This window comes from Carassius gibelio, chromosome B24 (genome assembly GCF_023724105.1).
Source record: "Carassius gibelio isolate Cgi1373 ecotype wild population from Czech Republic chromosome B24, carGib1.2-hapl.c, whole genome shotgun sequence".
Taxonomy (NCBI): domain Eukaryota; kingdom Metazoa; phylum Chordata; class Actinopteri; order Cypriniformes; family Cyprinidae; genus Carassius; species Carassius gibelio.
In genome coordinates, this window is record NC_068419.1 from 699,194 (window position 1) to 722,023 (window position 22,830).

A 22,830-nucleotide genomic window follows, 5' to 3' on the forward strand; every position below is an offset into this window, starting at 1 on the left:
AAAAACACACACAAAAACAGGAATCTACCACTAAGTCTTTGTCAGTGTTTGAAGAACACGAGAGACAGCCAAGTTTGTTAGAACTCATATATTTTAATATGAAAAATTCATGGACAGTTTTCCTCCTCTGACAGACAAAGGCCACAGAAATAGTGAAGTGCTTCGAGCACAACTGACGTTCTGAGCATCTGCAGAGACTCTGGAGGAACCAATACTGATGGACAACAGCAATACTGTCCGAACCAGTCGTGATGAATGATATGAGACACAGAGTCAATCATCTCTCAGTCTGCAGGCAGCCATGCAAGCGCTTAACTATCACAACTTGATGTCCAACGACACAAAGAAAACCCCAGGCACCTGATCAAACTCTACAATCATTCTGTAAAAGCTCTATAAAACTAGAGCTGGAAGTTTGGAGCTCTACTATAAAATCATCTCTAATGTTTTTGTTTGTTTATTTTTTTTAAACCCACCAAATGAATAAAGCGTTGTTGTGTATATATATATATATATCAGTATCGAAAAGATCAGAAAAGCTCAAACGCTTGCATATTCATGGGGAATCATGTTATGAAGATCGCTAAATGATGTCTTAAGATAAAGATTTGGTTTAAAATGAAAAAATAGCTTATTTACATTGGTAATCATCTGTGCAAGTTTCATGGTTTTGTTTTACTTGGCCGTAAAGAGAAGAGACATTTCATTACTCTTGACCGAATCCTTCCGTCTCCTCGATCGCAAAGAGCAGCTTCTCCTTCAGCTGTTCGTAGCTTTTGTAGGGGGGCAGATCCAGCCGGTTAAAGCTGAAACACACAGAACGGAGTGAGACGTGAACGTAAACTGCTTGTGACGTCTGTCTTCATCCTGAAAACTCACCAGGTGTGACTCCGGGGCAGCCAGGTCTCTTTGCCCACCTTCTCAATGCAGAACTTCTGCGGTCCGTTGCTTCCTGGAGGATGAAGAATCAGAAGAGAAGAGTCAAATACGTCTGTGTCACACGGGTGATGGAGATAAACCGCTGAACACTCACCCATGAGTTCAGCGAAGCCCCCCAGAGGAAGTCTGCAGGTGCCCGTCACAAACTGCATCAGACGCAGACGCACCTCGTTATCCACCTCCTTCACCAACTGCACACACACACACACACACAACAGATTCAGACCTCACTCTTCAATGGGCCAAAACCAGCTTCCCCTTCCAGTTCAGTATGCTTCGAAGTATTGTGAAAATCACTAAAACCCAAACAGAGATCACTTCAACATAACATATATATAAAACAAACAGGTAAAATGATTCAGGTTTAATTCGCATCTACTTTAAAGATAAAGGAGTATAAAAGACAAGTCTGTTTTCATCCGATGTGTTGAGAGACTGCAGTTGGGCCAAAAATATTAGCATGAAATTAATTTACCATTGACAGGGTTAGGTAATGTTAACATGTCTGTTAGACCTTGAGAATCAAAATGAAGATAAAATATTAAAATATCCTTAATGCTCAGCCCGTGTGACTCTTCCATATAAATCCAATTGGACAAAATTTCTAAATGCATATAATGCATACAATGCTTCAAAAGGAAAAAAAAAAGTGAGAAAAAAAAATATATATTGAAGTGTATATATATATATATATATATATATATATATATTAGGGGTGTAACGATACGCGTATTCGTATTTAACCGTTCGGTACGACGCTTTCGGTTCGGTACGCGGTACGCATTATGTATACCGAACGGTTCGTTGGAGTAATTAATTATATTTGAAAAAAAAAAAAAAGAGAGAGAAAGAAATATAATGATATGCGTTCAACAAGGTAGCCCAATAACCCAAACAACGTAACAGGCAACGCCCCTGACACTCCCGAAGAAGAAAAAAACACCATCTTATATGTTTATGTTAGGCTACTCAGCAGGCGCTCGCTCACTCAGTACACGCTGAAGGCTCGTTGCAAAATAGCCAATGCGTTTAACAGACTAGAAATGAGAAGATCCCCCAATAACCAACAGGTCTGGTGTTTGGTGCACTTTGGATTCCCTTTAAGCTATAATGGTGATGGCAAGAGAGTGGTGGATAAAAAAACAACGGTATGTCGCATCTGCAACATGACAGGGTACACCAGCGGGATTACAAAAAAAAACAAAAAAAAAACCAGCGGGAATATCTGGGATATATGCGTCAGTACTATCTGGGAAAAGACGAAAAAAAGGAGAAACATGCACGCAGCAAACTATCCCTGCAGCATTTAGACACTATAGCTTACAGGGAATCCAACCCAAACACCAGACCTGTTGGTTATTTTAGGATCTTATATTTCTGGTCTGTTAAATGCATTAGACATTTTGCAACGAGCCTTCAGCGCGTGCTGAGTGAGCGAGCGAGCGCCTTAGGGGCCGTTCACATATCGTGCCTAAAAACGCGTGGAAAACGCTTAGCACATCTTTCTCCTCCTTTCCAAAGCGCTCGGGCAGAAGCGCTCATGAGGCGTCTGTCTTTGCTAAGCAACAATGACGTGCTCTCTCCATGAGACGCGGAAATTTCAGCGAAGGATAAATGGATTTGCAGCTCTAAAAATCGCTTGCAGTAGCTCTGCTACTGAATTTATTTCAAAATTGCAATCCATATACAACTATGATCAGCTGTTCCTTCATCTTGGCTGAGCTCTCAACATTGTTACGGGAAAGGATGAAGCTGATTGGTTGGTTCTTGTCACATGACCCGCGGTGCGCTTGCGGCATTCTGAAAAGTTGAGATGTTTTTACATTTTGCTGTATCTAAAACGTATCGAACCGAACCGAACCGTGACATCAGTGTATCGTATCGAACCGAACCGTGAATTTTGTGAACCGTTACACCCCTAATATATATATATATATATATATATATATATATATATAAAATTAGAATATCATCAAAAAGTTGATTTATTTATTAAAGTGAAACTTGTATATTATATTAACTGATTACACACAGACTGATATATTTCAAATGTTTACTTATTTTAAGTTTGATGATAACTGACAACTAAGGAAAATCCCAAATTCAGTATTTCATACATATATTTATATACACACATACACACACACCTAAAAATCAGGCCAAGAAAGCAATTAAAAAAGCTGTGGCGCTTTCCTACGAGACCTTAAGAAAGACATAAGTTATGTCAGAGGCGTCTCACACCTGCCAGAACCAGATGATCTGTTTGCTGTTGCGTGTGTAGTGACGATAGACTGTGTTCCTCTGCCAGTCCTGCAGATCCACCTCCTGCATGCCACACAACATCACCTGCAAACACAAAAGCGTCCATCATCGAGAGCTTCAGATGGGTCAGATGGTCATATAAACTGCAAACGCACCTCCAGCTCCTTCTCATCAAAGTACTGCAGCCACTGCAGTGGCACCACCTCGTTAAACCCATCCAGGAACGCTTTGGTCTGACTCTCAACGCCACGAGAAAACCTCCACTCAGCCATTAGCCTGCGGGACAAGAGACAGGAACACTCACACTAAGTGCGCATTCACAGCGGGATAAAGAGCAGCGCTGAAGCCTATTTTTGCTGCACTCATGTTCAAATAAAGTGATGGGACACTTTCGATAGAAAAAATAAACATTTAACACAAAATTAAATAAAAATATAACACAAAAAATTGCTAAAAATAAACAGAATAAGTAGCCTATGTCTAGAATGTTTAACAAGAATTGGAGTGTACCAAAAAAATAAAAAAGATTCAAAAACGTATATAAGATTTGCCCATTTAAACGCTGTAGTTACGCTGCACTTAGGCTGTAGTTTAGTTAGTTAGTTATTTAGTTTTGTGCAAACTTCATATAGCCAAAACTGTAAATTCTAAGTATGGTAGAACCATCACTTCTACCACACAAGACTGCTTTTTAAGTTATCTTCCTGATGTATCCGGATTCCTTAGCATATCCAAAACAACTTGATGATGTAACAGAAACTATGGACTCTCTCTTTTCTAGCACTTTAACTACATTTGCTCCTTTACGCTTAAGGAAGGTTAAGGAAAACAGTGACACCATGGTATAATGAGCATACTCCCACCCTAAAGAGAGCAGCCCGAAAAATGGAGCGCAGCTGGAGGAAAGTAAAACTAGAGGTATTTCGTATTGCTTGGCGGGAAAGTAACCTATCCTACAAAAAAGCTTTAAAAACTACTAGATCCGCGTACTTTTCTTCTCTTTTAGAAGAAAACAAACATAATCCCAGGTATTTATTCAATACAGTGGCTAAATTAACGAAAAATAAAGCCTCAGCAAGTGTTGACATTTCCCAACACCACAGCAGTAATGACTTTATGAACTACTTCTAAAATCGATACTATTAGAGATAAAATTGCAACCATTCAGCCGTCAGCTACAGTATCACATCAGACAGTGCACTATAGACCCCCTGAGGAACAGTTCCACTCATTCTCTACTATAGGAGAGGAAGAATTGTATAAACTTGTTAAATCATCTAAACCAACAACATGTATGTTAGACCCTATACCATCTAAGCTCCTAAAAGAGGTGCTTCCAGAAGCCATAGATCCTCTTCTGAATATTATTAATTCCTCATTGTCATTAGGATATGTCCCCAAAACCTTCAAACTGGCTGTTATTAAGCCTCTCATCAATAAACCACAACTTGACCCCAGAGAACTAGTTAATTATAGACCAATCTCGAATCTCCCTTTTCTGTCCAAGATACTAGAAAAGGTGGTATCCTCACAATTATATTCCTTCTTAGAGAAAAATGATATATGTGAGGATTTCCAATCAGGATTTAGACCGTATCATGGGGAAGGGGAAGTCGTGGCCTAATGGTTAGAGGGTTGGACTCCCAATCGAAGGGTTGTGGGTTCTAGTCTCGGGCCGGACGGGATTGTGGGTGGGGGTAGTGCATGTACAGTTCTCTCTCCACCTTCAATACCACGACTTAGGTGCCCTTGAGCAAGGCATCGAACCCCCAACTGCTCCCCGGGCGCCGCAGCATAAATGGCTGCCCACTGCTCCGGGTGTGTGCTCACAGTGTGTGTGTGTGTTCACTGCTCTGTGTGTGTGCATTTCGGATGGGTTAAATGCAGAGCACAAATTCTGAGTATGGGTCACCATACTTGGCTGAATGTCACTTCACTTCACTTCATAGTACTGAGACTGCTCTCCTTAGAGTTACAAATGATCTGCTCTTATCATCTGATCGTGGGTGTATCTCTCTATTAGTTTTATTGGATCTTAGTGCTGCGTTTGACACAACATTCTTTTGCATAGACTTGAACACTTTGTTGGCATCAGTGGAAGTGCATTAGCATGGCTTTTAAATCGTACTTATATGACCGACATCAATTCGTAGAAGTGAATGAAGATGTTTCATATCAATCACAAGTGCAGTATGGAGTACATCAAGGCTCAGTACCTGGGCCGCTACTCTTCACACTTTATATGTTACCCTTGGGAGATATCATCAGGAAACATGGTGTTAGCTTTCACTGTTATGCTGATGATACTCAGCTCTATATTTCTTCGTGGCCCAGTGAAACACTAATTTGAAAAACTAATGGAATGCATAGTCGCTATAAAAAATTGTATGACGAGTAATTTCTTACTGCTAAGGTGTTAATTATAGGACCTAAAAACTCAGCTTGTAATAACCTAGAACACTGTCTAAGACTTGATGGCTGCTCTGTCAATTCTTCGTCATCAGTTATGAACCTAGGTGTGCTATTTGATCGCAATCTTTCCTTAGAAAGCCACGTTTCTAGCATTTGTAAAACTGCTAAAAAAAAAATTTCCATCTCAAAAATATATCTAAATTACGGCCTATGCTCTCAATGTCAAATGCAGAAATGTTAATCCATGCATTTATGACTTCAAGGTTAGATTATTGTAATGCTTTATTGGGTGGTTGTTCTGCACGCTTAGTAAACAAACTACAGCTAGTCCAAAATGCAGCAGCAAGAGTTCTTACTAGAACCAGGAAGTATGACCATATTAGCCCGGTACTGTCCACACTGCACTGGCTCCCTATCAAACATCGTATAGATTTTAAAATATTGCTTATTACTTATAAAGCCCTGAATGGTTTAGCACCTCAGTATTTGAATGAGCTCCTTTTACATTATAATCCTCTACGTCCGCTACGTTCTCAAAACTCAGGCAATTTGATAATACCTAGAATATCAAAATCAACTGCGGGAGGCAGATCCTTTTCCTATTTGGCGCCTAAACTCTGGAATAACCTACCTAACATTGTTCGGGAGGCAGACACACTCTTGCAGTTTAAATCTAGATTAAAGACCCATCTCTTTAACCTGGTTTACACATAACACACTAATATACTTTTAATATCCAAATCCGTTAAAGGATTTTTAGGCTGCATTAATTAGGTAAACCGGAACCATGAACACTTCCCATAACACCCGATGTACTTGCTACATCATTAGATGAATGGCATCTACGCTAATATTAGTCTGTTTCTCTCTTTTTCCGAGATCACCGTAGCCACCAGATCCAGTCTGTGTCCAGATCAGAGGGTCACTGCAGTCACCCGGATCCAGTACGTATCCAGACCAGATGGTGGATCAGCACCTAGAAAGGACCTCTACTGCCCTGAAAGACAGCGGAGACCAGGACAACTAGAGCCCAGATACAGATCCCCTGTAAAGACCTTGTCTCAGAGGAGCACCAGGACAAGACCACAGGAAACAGATGATTCTTCTGCACAATCTGACTTTGCTGCAGCCTGGAATTGAACTACTGGTTTCGTCTGGTCAGAGGAGAACTGAGCCTGGTTTCTCCCAAGGTTTTTTTCTCCATTCTGTCACCGATGGCTTGCTTAGTTGGGGATTGCAAATAAATGCACAGACACTATTTAACTGAACAGAGATGACATCACTGAATTCAATGATGAACTGCCTTTAACTGTCACTTTGCATTACTGACACACTGTTTTCCTAATGAATGTTGTTCAGTTGCTTTGACGCAATGTATTTTGTTTAAAGCGCTATATAAATAAAGGTGACTTGACTTGCCTAGTTACGCTGCAGTTATGTTGCAGGTACGCTGCAATTAACCTGTAGTTACTCTGCACTTAGTCTGTAGTTACATGCTGTAGTGAAGTTGAAGTTACGCTGCATTTATGCAAAAGTAACTCTGTAGTTATGCTGAAGTTACCCTGAAGTCACGCTGTTGTTATGCTGCAGTTAGGTTTCAGTTATGCTGAAGTGTTACTGTAGTGATGTTGAAGTTACGATGCAGTGACGCTGACATGAAGCTCATAGTTGCAGTGTGAAACGGGCATAAAAGAAGCAGCTACAGCTCTTACCCAATATACTCCTCTTTATTCTCCTCTGTCACCAGGACATCAGCTCCATCTTCTTTCAGGTCGTGGGATGTGATTTTGCCCAGGATTTCCATGTCCACTGAAAAGTACATCTCCAGGTCACACTCCTCGATGTTGTTGTCTCTGCGAAAGAATCACATGAGCGACTATCAGTCTTCTGTAGAAACAATTACTGTGACCTCAGACCTCATCATTCCAGGTCAGGATGGTTTTATTATAACGAGACATACACACCTGATCCAGATAAGAGAGTTATAGAACTCAGGATCTATTGACTCCAGATCCTTCAAGATCAGTTTCTTATTGAGCATGCGCTTGTAGAAGGGCAACGAGAAGCCGGTGTCGATGAACTTCCCGTGGAAGAGAGCCTTAAAACACAGAAATGAGCGACAGGTCAACAGACTTCATCTTCACTGATGCTTGTGAGTGTGTGTGTGTGTGTGTGTGTGTTACCATGGCGATGAAACGTCCGATGAAGCAGAAGTAGGTCAGGTGGTCAGGGTTGATGGTGGACGCAGGGTTGATCTGCAGACAGTAGTTGCTCTTGCCAGCGTATTCAAACAGACAGTACATGGGGTTCAGCACCTCGTGAGACAGGAGGAAGAACCATTCCCTGCACACACACACACACACACACTAGACAGAATTACTGCAGTGTCTCTCATATGGGATGTGAAAAGAGACAAAACCACTGACCAAAATGATCATCTGCCTCTAATGTAAACAGAGAATCATTGTCAGTCTCTCTTTATTTTTGCATTGAAATATAAAAAAGTGAATTAAAAAAAACTACTTTAAAATTATAAAAAATAAAAATAAAAATTTAATTAATGTTAATACAATATGGTTAATATAACACAACATTTATTTTTGCCCTATGGCTCCTGATTCAAGTATGATTTTTTACATTTTGTATTCAGGAAGTCTTATAAAGAACTAAACTCAGTAGATCCTGAGATGATCCGGTGTCCTGACACTTTATCCTACTCCTCAGATTTTCCTACCAGGGTATACTGCACATGAGCACATTAATGTTGCGTCCTTATTCTCATGATGAACAACAAAATTTAATGTATCTGCATTATGTAAGGGTAGGTCTAGATTTGAGAAAAAACACAATATAATAGGTAGGAAAAGGGTTAGGCTTCTAGCTACAACCGCAAATATAATACATAATTACTGTATGTAAATTACAGTAAGGGTAGGTTTAGGGTTCGGGTAGGTGTAGATGTTAATAATCAATAACTTTAAAGTAGTAGGGTGTGTGTGTGTGTGTGTGTGTGTGTATCATATCAGGACACAACTCTGTATAATGACATGGGTATGACACAGGTATTACAAGGAGAGGGTGACTTATGAGGACATAACCCATGTCCCCATTTTTCAAAACACTTATAAATCATACAGAATGAGTTTTTTTGAGAAAGTAAAAATGCACAAAGTTTCCTGTGAGGGTTAGGGTTAGGTGTAGGGTTGGTGAAGGGACATAGAATATACAGTTTCTACAGAATAAAAACCATTACGCCTATGGGATGAACACACTTTACACAGAAACAAACATGTGTGTGTGTGAGTGTGTGTGTGTGTGTGGCGGTGCTGATTTGATTCTCTGTGTGTGTTAAGGATGGGACGATACACTTAAACTCACGATACAATGCACCTCGATATGCCAGGGTCACGATATGATACGTCACGATACGATATCAAAAAAGAAAAAAAAAAGAAGCAAATATTACTGTATAATAACAACTTATTTATTTTTGTTTCAGCTGCACACAGGGAAACACAAGGCCTAACTGGCCAAACACAAACAAGAACACTCCCTTAGTGCTGCTCTAATCCTAGGTTAAGTTATCTCAGGACTGGTTCTTCTTCAAAAAAACTAACATATCAACATGTTCTGGTGTAATCTCTGCTCTGCTCCCTGTGCTGCCTCAACCACGACCCTGGCCTGCTCTGATGTCGAAGCACTGGCCCTAGTGGTTCTTTCATCTATGTCACTGGTCTGAAAAAAAATAAAATCAAACTAGCTCAAACATTTCTCTCTTTCAATCCTTCACTCCCTCCCTCTCTCACAGACACACGCACACAGAGACTCTCTCTCTCTTTTTTTCCCAAAAATAAATAAATAAAAATGAACAGTGGGAGCCAGCAGCCTGTCATGGAGAAAAAGAAATCTCTGAATGCTCCACGTGAAACTTTGGGGTTTCACCCTTTTTCTATCGTGTTTAATGATTTTGATTAATGTGCACAAGAGAGAGAGAGCAAGAAGCGCTCGTGTTGTTAGAAGACTGTGAGCGCGCGCAGCCGGGGCTCTCTCTCGCAGAGTTACCGGTCCGAGATGTCGAGTAGAATGACGCCCTTCATGTTGGCGATGGTCTGTGTGTCATTTTCCGTCCTCAATTTCGACCTCATTTGACTCCATGGTCTTGACGTGACGACGTACCGCACCGTTCCCCGGATATAATCTTTTTTTTTTCATTTAGTTTTTTTACCCTGCTTGATCAACAGATGGTACTGCCATCCTGCCACCATAGACTGTATGTCTGCCCCATATACATACACACACATATAATACACTAAATTATTTATATACTATGCAAATCATGCAGCAGTGCCATCTATCTTTATTTCGCGATCCATTTTTTTCGATCTCGATGCGTTTCGTCACGTTTTGTATCGCAATATTTTGTCAAACGATATTTCGTCCCATCCCTAGTGTGTGTCGTACCGAGCGAGGCCTCCGTAGTCCAGTCCCTCCTCTCCTTTGAAGATAATGTACAGACGTCTCCTCAGGTCATACGGTTTAAAGTTCATGATCTGCAGTAATGAGGAAAACAGAACCAGTAAATGAGACGTTCACAAACAGACTGAGCTTTTGCGGTGTGTGTCTCAGACCTGCTGGAACGAGTCTTCAAACAGCGTCTGTCGGGACACGGTGAACTTCACATGGCTGGCCAGAGCGTTGGACTGCAGACACACAGACAACGCTTTTGAAACAAACACACACAGGGTTTCACACGTGTTGAAGAGCTGAGAGAGCGTTACCTGACACAAATAGCGGAAATGCGCAAGTTTCCATCGAAAGCTTCGCTCGTACGCGATCTGTGGACCTTTAGTGCTGTGCAAAACACACACATTCATTAGAGAAACACAATGCCAATACATTTCCACCAATTTATTTGATATGTCAAAAAGCACAATAAAATGTGCATTAAAAAGGTGGAGCTTTTTTTTTTATATATTGTTGAATACATGGAACAAACATTCTGTGAATAAACTCCTGGATGCACGACAAAAAAACTTTTGATTTTGATCAGATGCTGTAACTGGAAAACTGGACTGAGCAGAGGAACAATCTCATCACAGAGAAAGGTACTGGGTTCGGTTTAGTCATTCTGAAATGCCCAAGTCAAAATCTGTCATCAAAATGATTCAGTATAATCAACTCCCAAAACGGTCTTGCACGATTGTGTTCACAAACATCAGAACGCAAAATCACATGACAGAGTTTAATTCATTAATTGTGGTGGGAAAAAAATTAAAGGCTTCCCTGAGCAGAAACTCTTTATTAATTTCTTACTAATATGCCATCACAGTTTCCCAGGAGGGGACGATATGTTTATTTCACATGGGATAGAAAGAGTGTTTTATATAGAGGTCGACTGATGTATCAGTTCTGCTGATTAATCGGCATCAATAGTTGATTGCTGGAACAGTTATTATTCGGTTATCGGCAAAAATCCATGCCGATAGTTTTCCTGGTTGGGTCCGCTGCTGGAGCGTCTGAGAAGGCTCTGTGTTCATCATAAAGTGTGAGAGCGGCCTCTAGTGGCTGAACCACTGACAGCAGAAGAGTGTTTGTTCAGACACGTGATGCTGAACAGAGCCAGAAACTTCAGACAGAAAATCCTGCCACGCCTCACAGCATCATTCACATAATTCTCCATTAAATTACATTATATTCACCTGAATTGTTGTTAATGTACATAATGAATTATATATTGAGCATTTCCATGTAAACGTGTTTCTGCAGCTCTAATAAAGACTGTATGCTTAATTAATAAGAGCTATAATACTGTTCGCTCTTTCGGTTTGCTCCGTTTTTAAAACACTAATTTTCAAACTTCTCTTTGCCTCATTGTTCACTCCAAGTAAACCTGTCTCCGTTTGGTGAATAAATAAACTGTTTTAGTTGAATGCGACGCGTCCGGAGTGTGTGATACTGGTTAGTTCTCCTAAACTCAGCGCTGCTCTTTTATTTTGATTACATCATCATTAAGTGTTCAAGGATAGAGCAGTTAAAGTGTGAGAGTACACATTGTGCTGGTATAATTGTAGGGCCCTATGATTTCTGTGACGTGAAAACTAAGTCATAAAAACAGAATTTAGAGTTTAATGCAAAATGTCACAGAATTTGTCAAATGTTAAATAAATTAATAAAAAGTAGGTCATTACACTTAAATCAAATCACTATATGGACTAGTATCTATTAACTATTAAGCCGCGAAAGTCGATTTAATGTCGAATGTACATATCCTACTACTAAAATGAAACAAACATTATTTTTGAGGAATAATCACACAATATTTCTTCCATGTTTTAGTTTTAATATAAAAAATCCCATTTGTTTGCTTAATTTCTATAAGAAAAAGTTGTTTTATACATTCAAATAATTAAACATGCTAAAACAAAATTTGGTTACCATAAAATGTAAACTTTTTATTGTAACTAACTGCAAAAAAATAAAACATTTAATGGGACCTAAACATGTAATTTTTGTTAAACTTTTATTAAATTGATGGGAAAATGTATAAGTTTCATGGTTTTAATTAATTCGGCTTGCTGTTTGATTAATAAACTTGGAAAAATAAATGTAAAAAAACAATACAGAAAAATTAAAAAATAAATATCAGAATTTAGGAAAAAATAAAACTGATTTCATAGGGCTCTATTAGAGTGTGGTAATTACAACATTTACTATTATTATTATTACTTAATTATAACATAATTATTTATACTACAAGTATGGTTCAGTACTGTTTTTTTTTTTTTATAAAGCACTATTTTAGTTTTTGTTCAGTAGCCATTTTAAGAACGATCGTTACTAAAATTCTAAACTAATTCTGGCGCTCCCTCGTGACGCACCTGTCAGCTGATGGAGGCAGAACTTATAGCGATCGCCTTTTGCACATTTTTTTTATATATGTGTTTGTGTTTTATGTTGAATGTGAATGTATCTGCAAGATAACCATCTGTTTGAGTGCAAATCAGCCCAAATCAGCTCTCTATTACTGTATGATCACAGCTATCAATGTGAATGCCATCTATATAAATACTGTGTGATTATTGACTTTATTGGCATTTATAGGATTACCATCTCTATAACTGGCCATCAGCACATGACTATATGACTGTGCCTCATTTCTAGCAATCTCAGGATGTTCTGTAATTGACATACAAAGTTAAATCTTTTTTATTTTTCTTATTTATTTTTCTTATTCTATTTTTTCTAGTGCTCAAATAAATCACTTACATGATGTCTAAGTTCTGTCTATTGTTTTATATTTGGAAAAAATATGCAGGGGTATGTTTAATGACTAAAATACTTTGTAGAACCCTTCAATACAGTTGGTAAATATGTTTTTTATATTTGGGGGGTGAGGGGGTCTAGACAAAATGTTTGCAGGAATCAAATTTTTCATGGCATCTTCTTCAGACTTGAAATAGAAACCCATTGCTTTTCTAGATTGCTCCAGGACTCATTTCATGTATTTTTATATCAAATAAGAAAAACATTCAGTGTGGCACTTCAGTATCTATAACTAATATTTTTGAGCATTGTCAAATCTGGTTGATAAAAAGCCCAAAGGGTCTTCTTTCCAAAGACACCAAAATTATGTGTATAACACACTGAAGTAATGAACTGTTACAATTTAAATTAGGAAGGGTACTTTCAGCTGTGAGTCTGGATAACAGCGTAATCGGTATCGGACAGTGTGGTCCAACTATCGGTAGCAGCAATATCCACTATCGCTCGACCTCTATATGCTAATGTTTTACGGCATATTCACAACTTTAAATGGAAACATAATTACTGTGAGACTGAAGGACTCACACGGCAGATTTGCCCGTCCGCGGGTCACTGAAGGTCGTGGTGCGTGTGTTATGATCCACAAAGTAGCGCACTCCCTCCCTGGTGTAACGAATCTCCCAGCCCTCGGGGAGCGGGTCCTCGTTCTGCAGCCTGATTCACACACACACACACACACACACACACACACACACACACACACGCGTGAGGAGAGGGAGATCTGAAGGTCACAGAGGTCACGAGGAGCTTCACTCACCCTTGTGTTCGTGGATCTTCCCACTGCGTCGTCTTTGTGCTGTGATTGACGAAGTAGACGCGATCGTTGGTGTCGACACGGCGCTCTGAGAACATGAACACAGCACACTCACAGTCACACACACACACACACACACGTGTGACCCAGCGGAGCGCTAACTTACCCCAGCCGGGGGGCAGCGGCCCCAGAGGATCGTTCTCAGCAGACATCATGGAGGCCTGGAGACAGAGACAGAGCGTGAGCAGACGAGCATCAGTGTGTGAACGACTGAATCCCCATCACAGACTGCTGAATGTACCGAGTACAGGTATCTCTGGTTGAACTGGTGCATGGCTCCCTGCAGCTGACTGCGCTGGGACTGCCACTGCTCAAAGTTCCTCACAGACTCCATCGTCGGCCGCTGCCACGTGGTGGTGCGCGTGTTATGATCCACGTAATAAATCCTGCTGCGGTTATCCACCCTCCGCTCCCAGCTACAGTCAGAACGAGAGAAGGTGATCAACAACAGACAAGAACTCGGTTACCGTTACACACACATCTGTACTAACATCTAACACTATATCTCCACTATACTCTCCAAACTTGTGTCCTGAACACTCCTCCATCAGTCCCAGACAAACTCACATCACGAGCGTGTCAGAAATAAACATGTTGGTCCACTGATCTGTAATAATCTACTGGGAAACCCTGGGACCCACTAATGCTCTGATTTCAGTCACACACATGAACATATGTCCTACAAATGTCAAAATGCTCATTCTGGAATCTGAACACAGAATTAGGGCTTTTTTCCCCAAAGATTAAAAGGGCTTTAATTTAATTCACTATGTAGAGTTATTCACTGTGATCATGTAATTACATTGATTTAAATAATGTTTTTATTAGTGTGGAAAATAAACATTTGACCAGTGTTTTCATTAACAGCATGTTTTTCTCCTGTAATAATGAGCATTCCAGTCATAATCAGGATGAGCGGGTCGAGCTGCTCAATCAGACAGAAAATGTGAAAAAAAGTGTATGTATCTATAATAAAACGTGCCCCACACGGCTCCGGGGGTGAATAAAGGCCCCCTGTAGTGAAGACGTGTTTTTGTAAGATAAATATCTGGGGTGAACTAACCCTTTAAACAGGAGAATAGTGTGTCAATGCAGAAGGACGATAGTAAACACTCAATGTTCAGTTAAAGGCAGTTCATCATTGAATTCAGTGATGTCATCATCCGCTCAGGTCAGTTTGAATAGTGTCTGTGCAATCAAGTCAATGATATAACTGACACCAGAGAGTGTGTGTGAGTGTGTGAGAGAGAGAGAGAGAGAGAAAGAGTGAGAAAGAGTGAGTGAGTGTGTGTTTCGTATCATAAAAGTAGATGCGAGTGCGTTTAACCGCGGCTGTGAGCTTCAAGACAAACTCAAGACGCACATGAAAGTCTGTCAGTACGCTAGTTTCGTGCATCTAATACGTACTGCATCCCAAACAGCAGAAATGAAAGCATATCTAAAGTTAAAGACTAAAATAACAGCAAATGGAAGCAAATGCACACGTGTCACAGCGCATATTCAGTGCAATGAAGTCCCCGCTTTTGTCTCTAACGAACACACGTGCCATATTCGGGGAAAAGCAAAACTCCGAATTAAAAATACAGAGCATTTTTAATACTTGCATGACAAGCGCATATGCAAATGACATCATAGGCTATAATCGGTTATGGTCTATTACTGCACCGATGCAGAATCGTCCATGTCCGCATCGCGATGCATCGATTAATTTCTACACCCCTAGTGTGTGTGCGTATATGTGTGAGAGAGAGAGTGTGTGTGTGTGTGTGTGTGTGTGCGCAGTCCGGTGTCTCACCCCATCGGTAAGGGCTGAGGTCGTTCCCAGGTTGTTGTTCTTGTGTTGTGATCGACGTAGTATGTTCTGCCATGAGGATCCTTCCTCTGCTCCCACCTAAGAAAACACAAACTCACTCAGATGTATGCGTGAGTGTGTGTGTGTGTGTGTGTGAGAGAGAGAGAGAGAGAGTGTGTGTGTGTGTGTGTGTGTGTGTGAGAGAGAGAGAGAGTGTGTGTGTGTGTGTGAGAGAGAGAGAGAGAGATAGAGAGAGTGTGTGTGTGTGTGTGTGTGAGAGAGAGAGAGAGAGAGAGAGAGAGAGAGAGAGAGTGTGTGTGTGTGTGTGAGAGAGAGAGAGAGAGAGATAGAGAGAGTGTGTGTGTGTGTGTGTATGTGTGTGTGAGAGAGAGAGAGAGAGAGTGTGTGTGTGTGTGTGTGTGTGTGTGTGTGTGTGTGTGTGTGTGTGTGTGTGTGTGTGTGTGTGTGTGTGAGAGAGAGAGAGCCTGACCCCGGTGGCAGTGGCTTTGGTCCGGCTGGAGGCGGCTGCTGTGGTGGTTTTCCTCCGTCAGGTGCAGACGGGCTGGAGCTGGTTAGGGTGGGGTTAGGGATGGAGCTGGAGGCAGCAGGGGTCTGTGTGGTGGCTGCTGCAGATGAGGAAGAGGAGGGTGCTGGTGATGAGGAAGCAGCAGGAGAGGAAGTACTGCAGGAAACATCAGCAGCAGCAGCAGCAGCAGTATCCTCAGTATCCCCCGATGACGACATCTCACAATCCTCTCCGTTAACTGACAGAGACAGACAGACTCATCCTGCATGCGTGCTACACATCAGATCAGAACTAACACTCCCACACAATCTGAGGAACATTTATCAGCAAAATCATACAGATGGGTTGCTAAAGTCATCCATCTGGTTTATTTTTAAACATTATTTATCTCACTCCCTATCTGACCTCTACATCCCTGAAAGACAGCGGAGACCAGGACAACTAGAGCCCAGATACAGATCCCCTGTAAAGACCTTGTCTCAGAGGAGCACCAGGACAAGACCACAGGAAACAGATGATTCTTCTGCACAATCTGACTTTGCTGCAGCCTGGAATTGAACTGCCTTTAACTGTCATTTAACATTACTGACACACTGTTTTCCTAATGAATGTTGTTCAGTTGCTTTGACGCAATGTATTTTGTTTAAAGCGCTATATAAATAAAGGTGACCTGACTTGACTCACCAGCGGTGCTGATCGTGTCGCTGTCGGCAGGCTGCAGAGGGGGCGTGGCCTTTGGACTGGGAGTTTGGTGTGAAGGGGAGGAGTCTCTGTCTCCGTTGAGGAGGAGGGAGGGGCCTAGCTCACTGTTGACTTCATTCTCCAGTCCGTCTAAGCCATTCACAGATCTGCAAAATCATGTTAGTAACTATGCATAATTAAGCCAACCATATATTTAATTCCCTTAAGATATAAACACTTGCCACCCGGGAACCAGAAAACACCTCAGACTCACCTGGTCTGAGTCCTTGCAGAACTCTCGTCAGAATCATGAAAAGCATCTCCATTCTGATGGACTTCTGATGACAGACAGACAGACAGACAGAGGTCACAGACAGCTGGAGTGCTGGAGGTCAGAGGTCAGATTAGGGTTAGGGGCATGCAGGTGCTCTTACTGCTGGCAGTGGTTGGATTTCCATTGTGCATGTGCTGTGGGTCGAACGAGAGTCCGTCCAGGAAGACTGTGAGTTCACCGGTGGACACGACTCCGTTCTTACCGTCCACAGAGAGTGTCAAAACCTCGCACACATTCTCAACTGAAAACAACAACACACAACACTCACCATCTCTGCTGTTAATGCCAACTGGTGCTCTTCCTGTTGGACAGCACAAACCGTCACCATCTGTTCAATTATGAGTAAACTTGCAGACAGACATACGCTTGCCATCATGTTTCCGGAGTGTCCTGCAAACGTCCAGCGAGGCTTTTCCCAGCAGCACGTCAGCCTTCAGCGTGTGATGACTCCAGACTCTGAAATCCAGCTGCGAGTGAGGCGTTATACTCCTGCGGCGACACACAGATTCAGAGGTGCATCACAGTACTAAACGAAACAGCTAGGCACGGTAATCCACTTTCTTATTTTGTCTCTTCTCTTTTGCACCGGTAACAAAACTGCAAAAGTTTCAGCCAATATAAGCCTGATTGTGTTTCTGACTATCAGAGTAAACAGCTGCAGCAGTGACATCAAAACGGTCAGCTAGCGGCCCTCATCAGTCCTACTTTTTAATGAAACTGTTTTAAAGTTATGACCAGCCTTAGTCATTAGCTGACTAACTCGTAAGACTAGTCTAAGCAGTTTATGCCATTGGCCCTGGATACATCTGTGTCGGAGCGGACGTTCATAAGAGCGACTCACAGCGTCAGACGTTCGTCCCATTTGGGGCTGGATGAACTGTGGGATTTGGTGGTTTTCTTGCTCTCTCCCTCTGATGTCACTTCCACATAGATGGCCGTCCCAAACCAGTTCTTCTTCCTCTTGAGTTTGGCACATGAAACTGACACATAAACATGACACACAGTCAGCATCTGAAGAAAGCATGTCACTTCCTGTTCCTGTTGTGTAGTCTTACCGACGGCGTGCAGCTGAGAGCGTTCGCTGTTGTTACTGCTACAGTCACTTCTGGAGGAGCCCGAGGCCATGACCTCAAACACACAGAAAATGAACGGACAGCTATGGTAATTGGGATTAGTTCATTAACCACAGCTTCCCAGTACGACCGCTAACAGCTACATGACACCTCCAATGATTCTGGATTTCTAGATGAATGCAGCAAAGATTAATGTCTCCACAGACTGAAGAGCGGTTAGTAAAGATGAGTGAGCTGGAGATGCAGAATCAGAAAGATTATTTTATCCGTGTTATTCACAAGTGTAGATATAAATATAATGTTATAATCAATGCTTTTCACCATTACTTAATCTCGGCAGCTGTAATAGTACAAATGTAGTAAAAGTCTCAAAAGACACATGAAGTATTTAAATCAGAGCGATAAAGTCAGAGTAGAAAACAGAAAATTGTACCTCAGGAAACATTATGAAATAAAATACTGCAGTTATTACCCATGTTAAAGAATTGACATCTAACTAACCCATCAGGACCTCGTCAAAGTAAAAAACTGGTGAGATCTGATCAACTCACAAGTGATGTGCGTGAGACGCCTGTGCTTCTTCAACCGGCACTGTGCGCCATGATTCACTGCAACACAAGAGAGTCACATCAGCACAATCCTGAAGACCTTTCCTGCGTCCTGAAGAAAACACGGACATGTAAAGTCATCTTTTAGCTCAAGGTGCATGCCTTAATGCTCAAATAAACACGAAAATGTGTCAAAATGCTGCGCTTGGTGATTATTCTGGTATACATTCCTCGGTCATGTAATAAATGAACATAAAGAGTTGAGAATGAAAATACGTGCGTTACGGTAATTTGAATCCGTGCGGCTCTTAAAGTGACAGTGGGCTATTTTCCTGCTGCAACTGTGTGTTTGTTAATCAAACAACAAAAGACAAATTTATAAATCACACACTGCTCTTGAGTGGAGGACTTCTGTAGCTTTAAGAAACAAAAAAAAGTTTAATTCTTACAGTGAAGACTGCTGTTTATTTTAAATTTGATTATTAATTTCTGTAGTATGCTGTAAACTGCTTGAGACTTGCATAAAATAAACATTAAAAAACAGTTTGTTGCATTTGTCCTTTGCTTTTTTTATTACTGACAGTTTAATTATTTTCAGTAATTTTGTGGACTTTTTGTTTGTTTGAAATTCCGCTAGTCTCTACAATATAGATGTCACAGCAACCTTATTTACAGAAAATACATATTTGGTATGCATCACTTTCTTTAAATAAATCACTCATAAATAGTTTTGGTCATATGGCCCCCTCATAATCATGTTAAATAATCAGGATTACAATATTGACCAAAATAATCGTGATTATGATTGTTGTAATAATCTAGCAGCACTAATCATGGTTGTATCTCTCCATTAGTGATATTGGATCTTAGTGCTGTGTTTGACAATATTGACCACAACTCTTGAATAGACTAGAACAGTGGTTCCCACACAACCAAACATATATGTTTGTGCGGCCCACTGCAAAATAAATAACTGACCACGCTATTGTTGGGTTAATAACTTAGTACTCAGAAGCTAGATTGTTACTGTCTTTATTGAATGAACTGGCAATGAACAGAAAATAACTTGGGCTGGTACCGCTGAGCAAAAACGAGAAAACCAGATCCAGGCAGAGCTCGGCAGCGGTAGACCGTCAGCGGAGCACGCAGTCAGGAAGGAACATGTTTACAGCCATTTATGCATGTTTGAATTTGTTGTTCTGTAGCATATGCAGCAAAAATATCTAAGATAAATTGGCAGTTTATTCTTAAACCAATCAGTGAGCTCGAATAGTGGAAGCATAGTTACAATTTAATATTTATTTATTGTCATTTAATTATATATATGAAATGATGTTATTATGTTATGACTTAGACATTTTTATATATATTAACAATATTATTATTTCTTTTAATAGTAATTGGCAGCCCACCTGCAATACCATCGTGACCATGCCACTGACCAAAGGTTGAAAACCACTGGACTAAAAAACTTTTGTTGGCATCAGTGGAAGTGCATTAGCATGGTTTAAATCATACTTATATGACCGCCATCAGTTCGTAGCAGCGAATGAAGACGTATCATATCGATCACAAGTGCAGTATGGAGTACCTCAAGGCTCAGTACTAGGGCCGCTACTCTTCACGCTTTATATGTTATCCTTGGGAGATATCATCAGGAAACATGGTGTTAGCTTTCACTGTTATGCTGATGATACTCAGCTCTATATTTCCTCGCAGCCCGGTGAAACACACCAATTTGAAAAATGGAATGCATAGTCGATAAAAAAAACTGGATGACGATTAATTTTTTACTGCTAAATTCTGAAAAAACAGAGGTGTTAATTATAGGACCTAAAAACAAGACTTGATGGTTGCTCTGTCAATTCTTCGTCATCAGTTAGGAACCTAGGTGTGCTACTTGATCGCAATCTTTCCTTAGAAAGCCACGTTTCTAGCATTTGTAAAACTGCATTTTTCCATCTCAAAAATTTATCTAAATTATGGCCTATGCTCTCAATATCAAATGCAGAAATGTTAATCCATGCATTTATGACCTCAAGGTTAGATTATTACTAGAACCAGGAAGTATGACCATATTAGCCCGGTCCTGTCATCGCTGCACTGAAAGACAGCGGAGACCAGGACAACTAGAGCCCAGATACAGATCCCCTGTAAAGACCTTGTCTCAGAGGAGCACCAGGACAAGACCACAGGAAACAGATGATTCTTCTGCACAATCTGACTTTGCTGCAGCCTGGAATTGAACTACTGGTTTCGTCTGGTCAGAGGAGAACTGGCTCCCCAACTGAGCCTGGTTTCTCCCAAAGTTTTTTTCTCCATTCTGTCACCGATGGAGTTTCGGTTCCTTGCCGCTGTCGCCTCTGGCTGCTTAGTTGGGGTCACTTCATCTACAGCGATATCATTGACTTGATTGAAAATAAATGCACAGACACTATTTAACTGAACAGAGATGACATCACTGAATTCAATGATGAACTGCCTTTAACTATCATTTTGCATTATTGAGACACTGTTTTCCTAATGAATGTTGTTCAGTTGCTTTGAATCAATCTTTTTTTGTACAAAACGCTATATAAAGATGACTTGACAGACAGATTAAGGAAAGATGGACAGGTGAGGGATGGATAGACAGACAGAAGACAGACAGACAAATGAAGGACCGATGAACAGATGAGGGACAAACAGACAGATTAACGACAGATTAACGACAGACAAACAGAGGGACAGACAGACAGACAGATGAAGGACAAATAGACAAATAGTACAGACAGACAGAATGAACAGAACCGATGCTCATCTTCTGGTCACATTTGCTACAACATGAAAAACAAAATCTGCCAGCAAAACGGACTCATCTCTGAGTTTCTCCTCCTGGACACTCGGTGGAGGAGAAGCGTTTCTATTGAAGGTTTGTTGAACTGTGATGTTTGGCAGTGAGATGTGTTTTATTCGTTCATATAACGTCTGCAGGGCTGATGGGAGAAACAGCTCCAACATCTTTGAACAACACACGTGTTTGTGTGATTGGCCAGGACTAGCCAGTAGTGTCCACTACAGAGTGAACACACTGCATTAACTAGTTCAGTTTAGTCAAGTCACTTTTACTAATATACAATAAACTTAAGTCTGATCCAGGGCAGAGTTTCAGTAAAGCAGCACTACAATGAACTACAACAGAATAGTGTCATTATTCAGATCAGTGTTTGTTTGGTTTCATAGATATTATGCAAATGAAGCTGTGTATAAACCGAATGAGAGGAAACACACATGTGATCAGCCTGATATTAATAGGTTATAATCGCTTTCTGTCTGCAGTAATGTTCATATGTTATGGTCTGTCTGGAGCTGATGTTTGGGTACACAGCTGATAGGTTTGTTTATCCGTGTCTTTGCGGCCTGTTACCGGCTCCATCGCTCATTACTCCGCTGACAGTCGCACAAATCACCGGGACTGAGTTTTAGACTAGTTAATTGTTCTTCACTCGGTGAATCCGATTCTGTTTTGCAATTCAGTGACTAAACCGTGATATTCCGTAGTTTAATCGCATACTCATGCTAACAGGCTAACACATTAGCGTCACAGCTAACGCCGCTCTGACGCGATCAAACAAGTTAACGGCGATTGCTAACAAACACACACTGCTGTGACTCTCACACTGTCCTGTAACACACGTCTCTCACACACACTCGGGTTTGCGTTTGTCAGTTATTAAGTTTAATCTGGATCAGGCCTGCAGTCACAAAGCCATTTTCACCTGCAGGGCGACCGCGAAACTCAGCAGTGACAGTAACAAACCTTAACCTGGTTAACTAAGTTCAACTAATCAGACAAACAGTTTAACTCACCAGACGCTGCAGCGGGACTGCGACTCAAACCGAGCTGAACTGAGAACACGCCTCCTACTGACTCTGACACACACACACACACACACACACACACACACACACACACACACACACACACAGAGAGAGAGAGAGAGACAGAGAGACTTTAACTGACACACCGACACACACACACACACACACACAGAGAGAGACTCTGACACACAGTCTGACTGAAGGACACACACACACACACACAGAGAGAGAGAGAGAGGGACTTTAACTGACACACACAGAAACT

At 41.0% G+C, this 22,830-nt stretch overlaps 1 protein-coding gene across 2 annotated transcripts; it reads right to left on the reverse strand.

Moving 5' to 3' along the window:
- Positions 1-73: 73 nt before the first annotated feature.
- On the reverse strand, positions 74-22,735 carry LOC128013041 (NEDD4-like E3 ubiquitin-protein ligase WWP1). Of its 2 annotated transcripts, none has more exons than XM_052595748.1 (25): positions 22,554-22,735; positions 18,708-18,764; positions 18,139-18,211; positions 17,925-18,063; positions 17,454-17,572; positions 17,184-17,324; positions 17,024-17,087; positions 16,753-16,916; positions 16,033-16,306; positions 15,546-15,641; positions 13,992-14,166; positions 13,857-13,911; positions 13,694-13,778; positions 13,462-13,590; positions 10,392-10,464; positions 10,242-10,313; positions 10,075-10,163; positions 7,797-7,956; positions 7,578-7,711; positions 7,326-7,466; positions 3,357-3,477; positions 3,181-3,285; positions 1,034-1,130; positions 880-952; positions 74-806 (listed from the first exon to the last, which is right to left on the reverse strand). In XM_052595748.1, exons 3-25 carry the CDS (start codon positions 18,206-18,208, stop codon positions 707-709), a joined length of 2,676 nt encoding a protein of 891 aa, XP_052451708.1. In that variant the 5' UTR covers positions 18,209-18,211; positions 18,708-18,764; positions 22,554-22,735; the 3' UTR covers positions 74-706. The 2 variants fall into 2 exon arrangements, with proteins under 2 accessions (XP_052451708.1, XP_052451707.1); XM_052595747.1 differs by having other exon boundaries at positions 17,448-17,572; positions 22,554-22,725.
- Positions 22,736-22,830: the final 95 nt, after the last annotated feature.

Bases quoted from the DNA above. Each gene is read 5' to 3' on its own strand.
- LOC128013041 (XM_052595747.1), bottom strand. From the start codon at position 18,208: ATGGCCTCGGGCTCCTCCAGAAGTGACTGTAGCAGTAACAACAGCGAA. The intron at 13,591-13,693 runs GTGAGTGAAGCT...TGTGTGAATCAG, and splicing joins GAAGATCCACGAACACAAGG to GCTGCAGAACGAGGACCCGC. The intron at 1,131-3,180 runs GTGTGAGACGCC...GTGTGTGTGCAG, and splicing joins AGATCATCTGGTTCTGGCAG to TTGGTGAAGGAGGTGGATAA.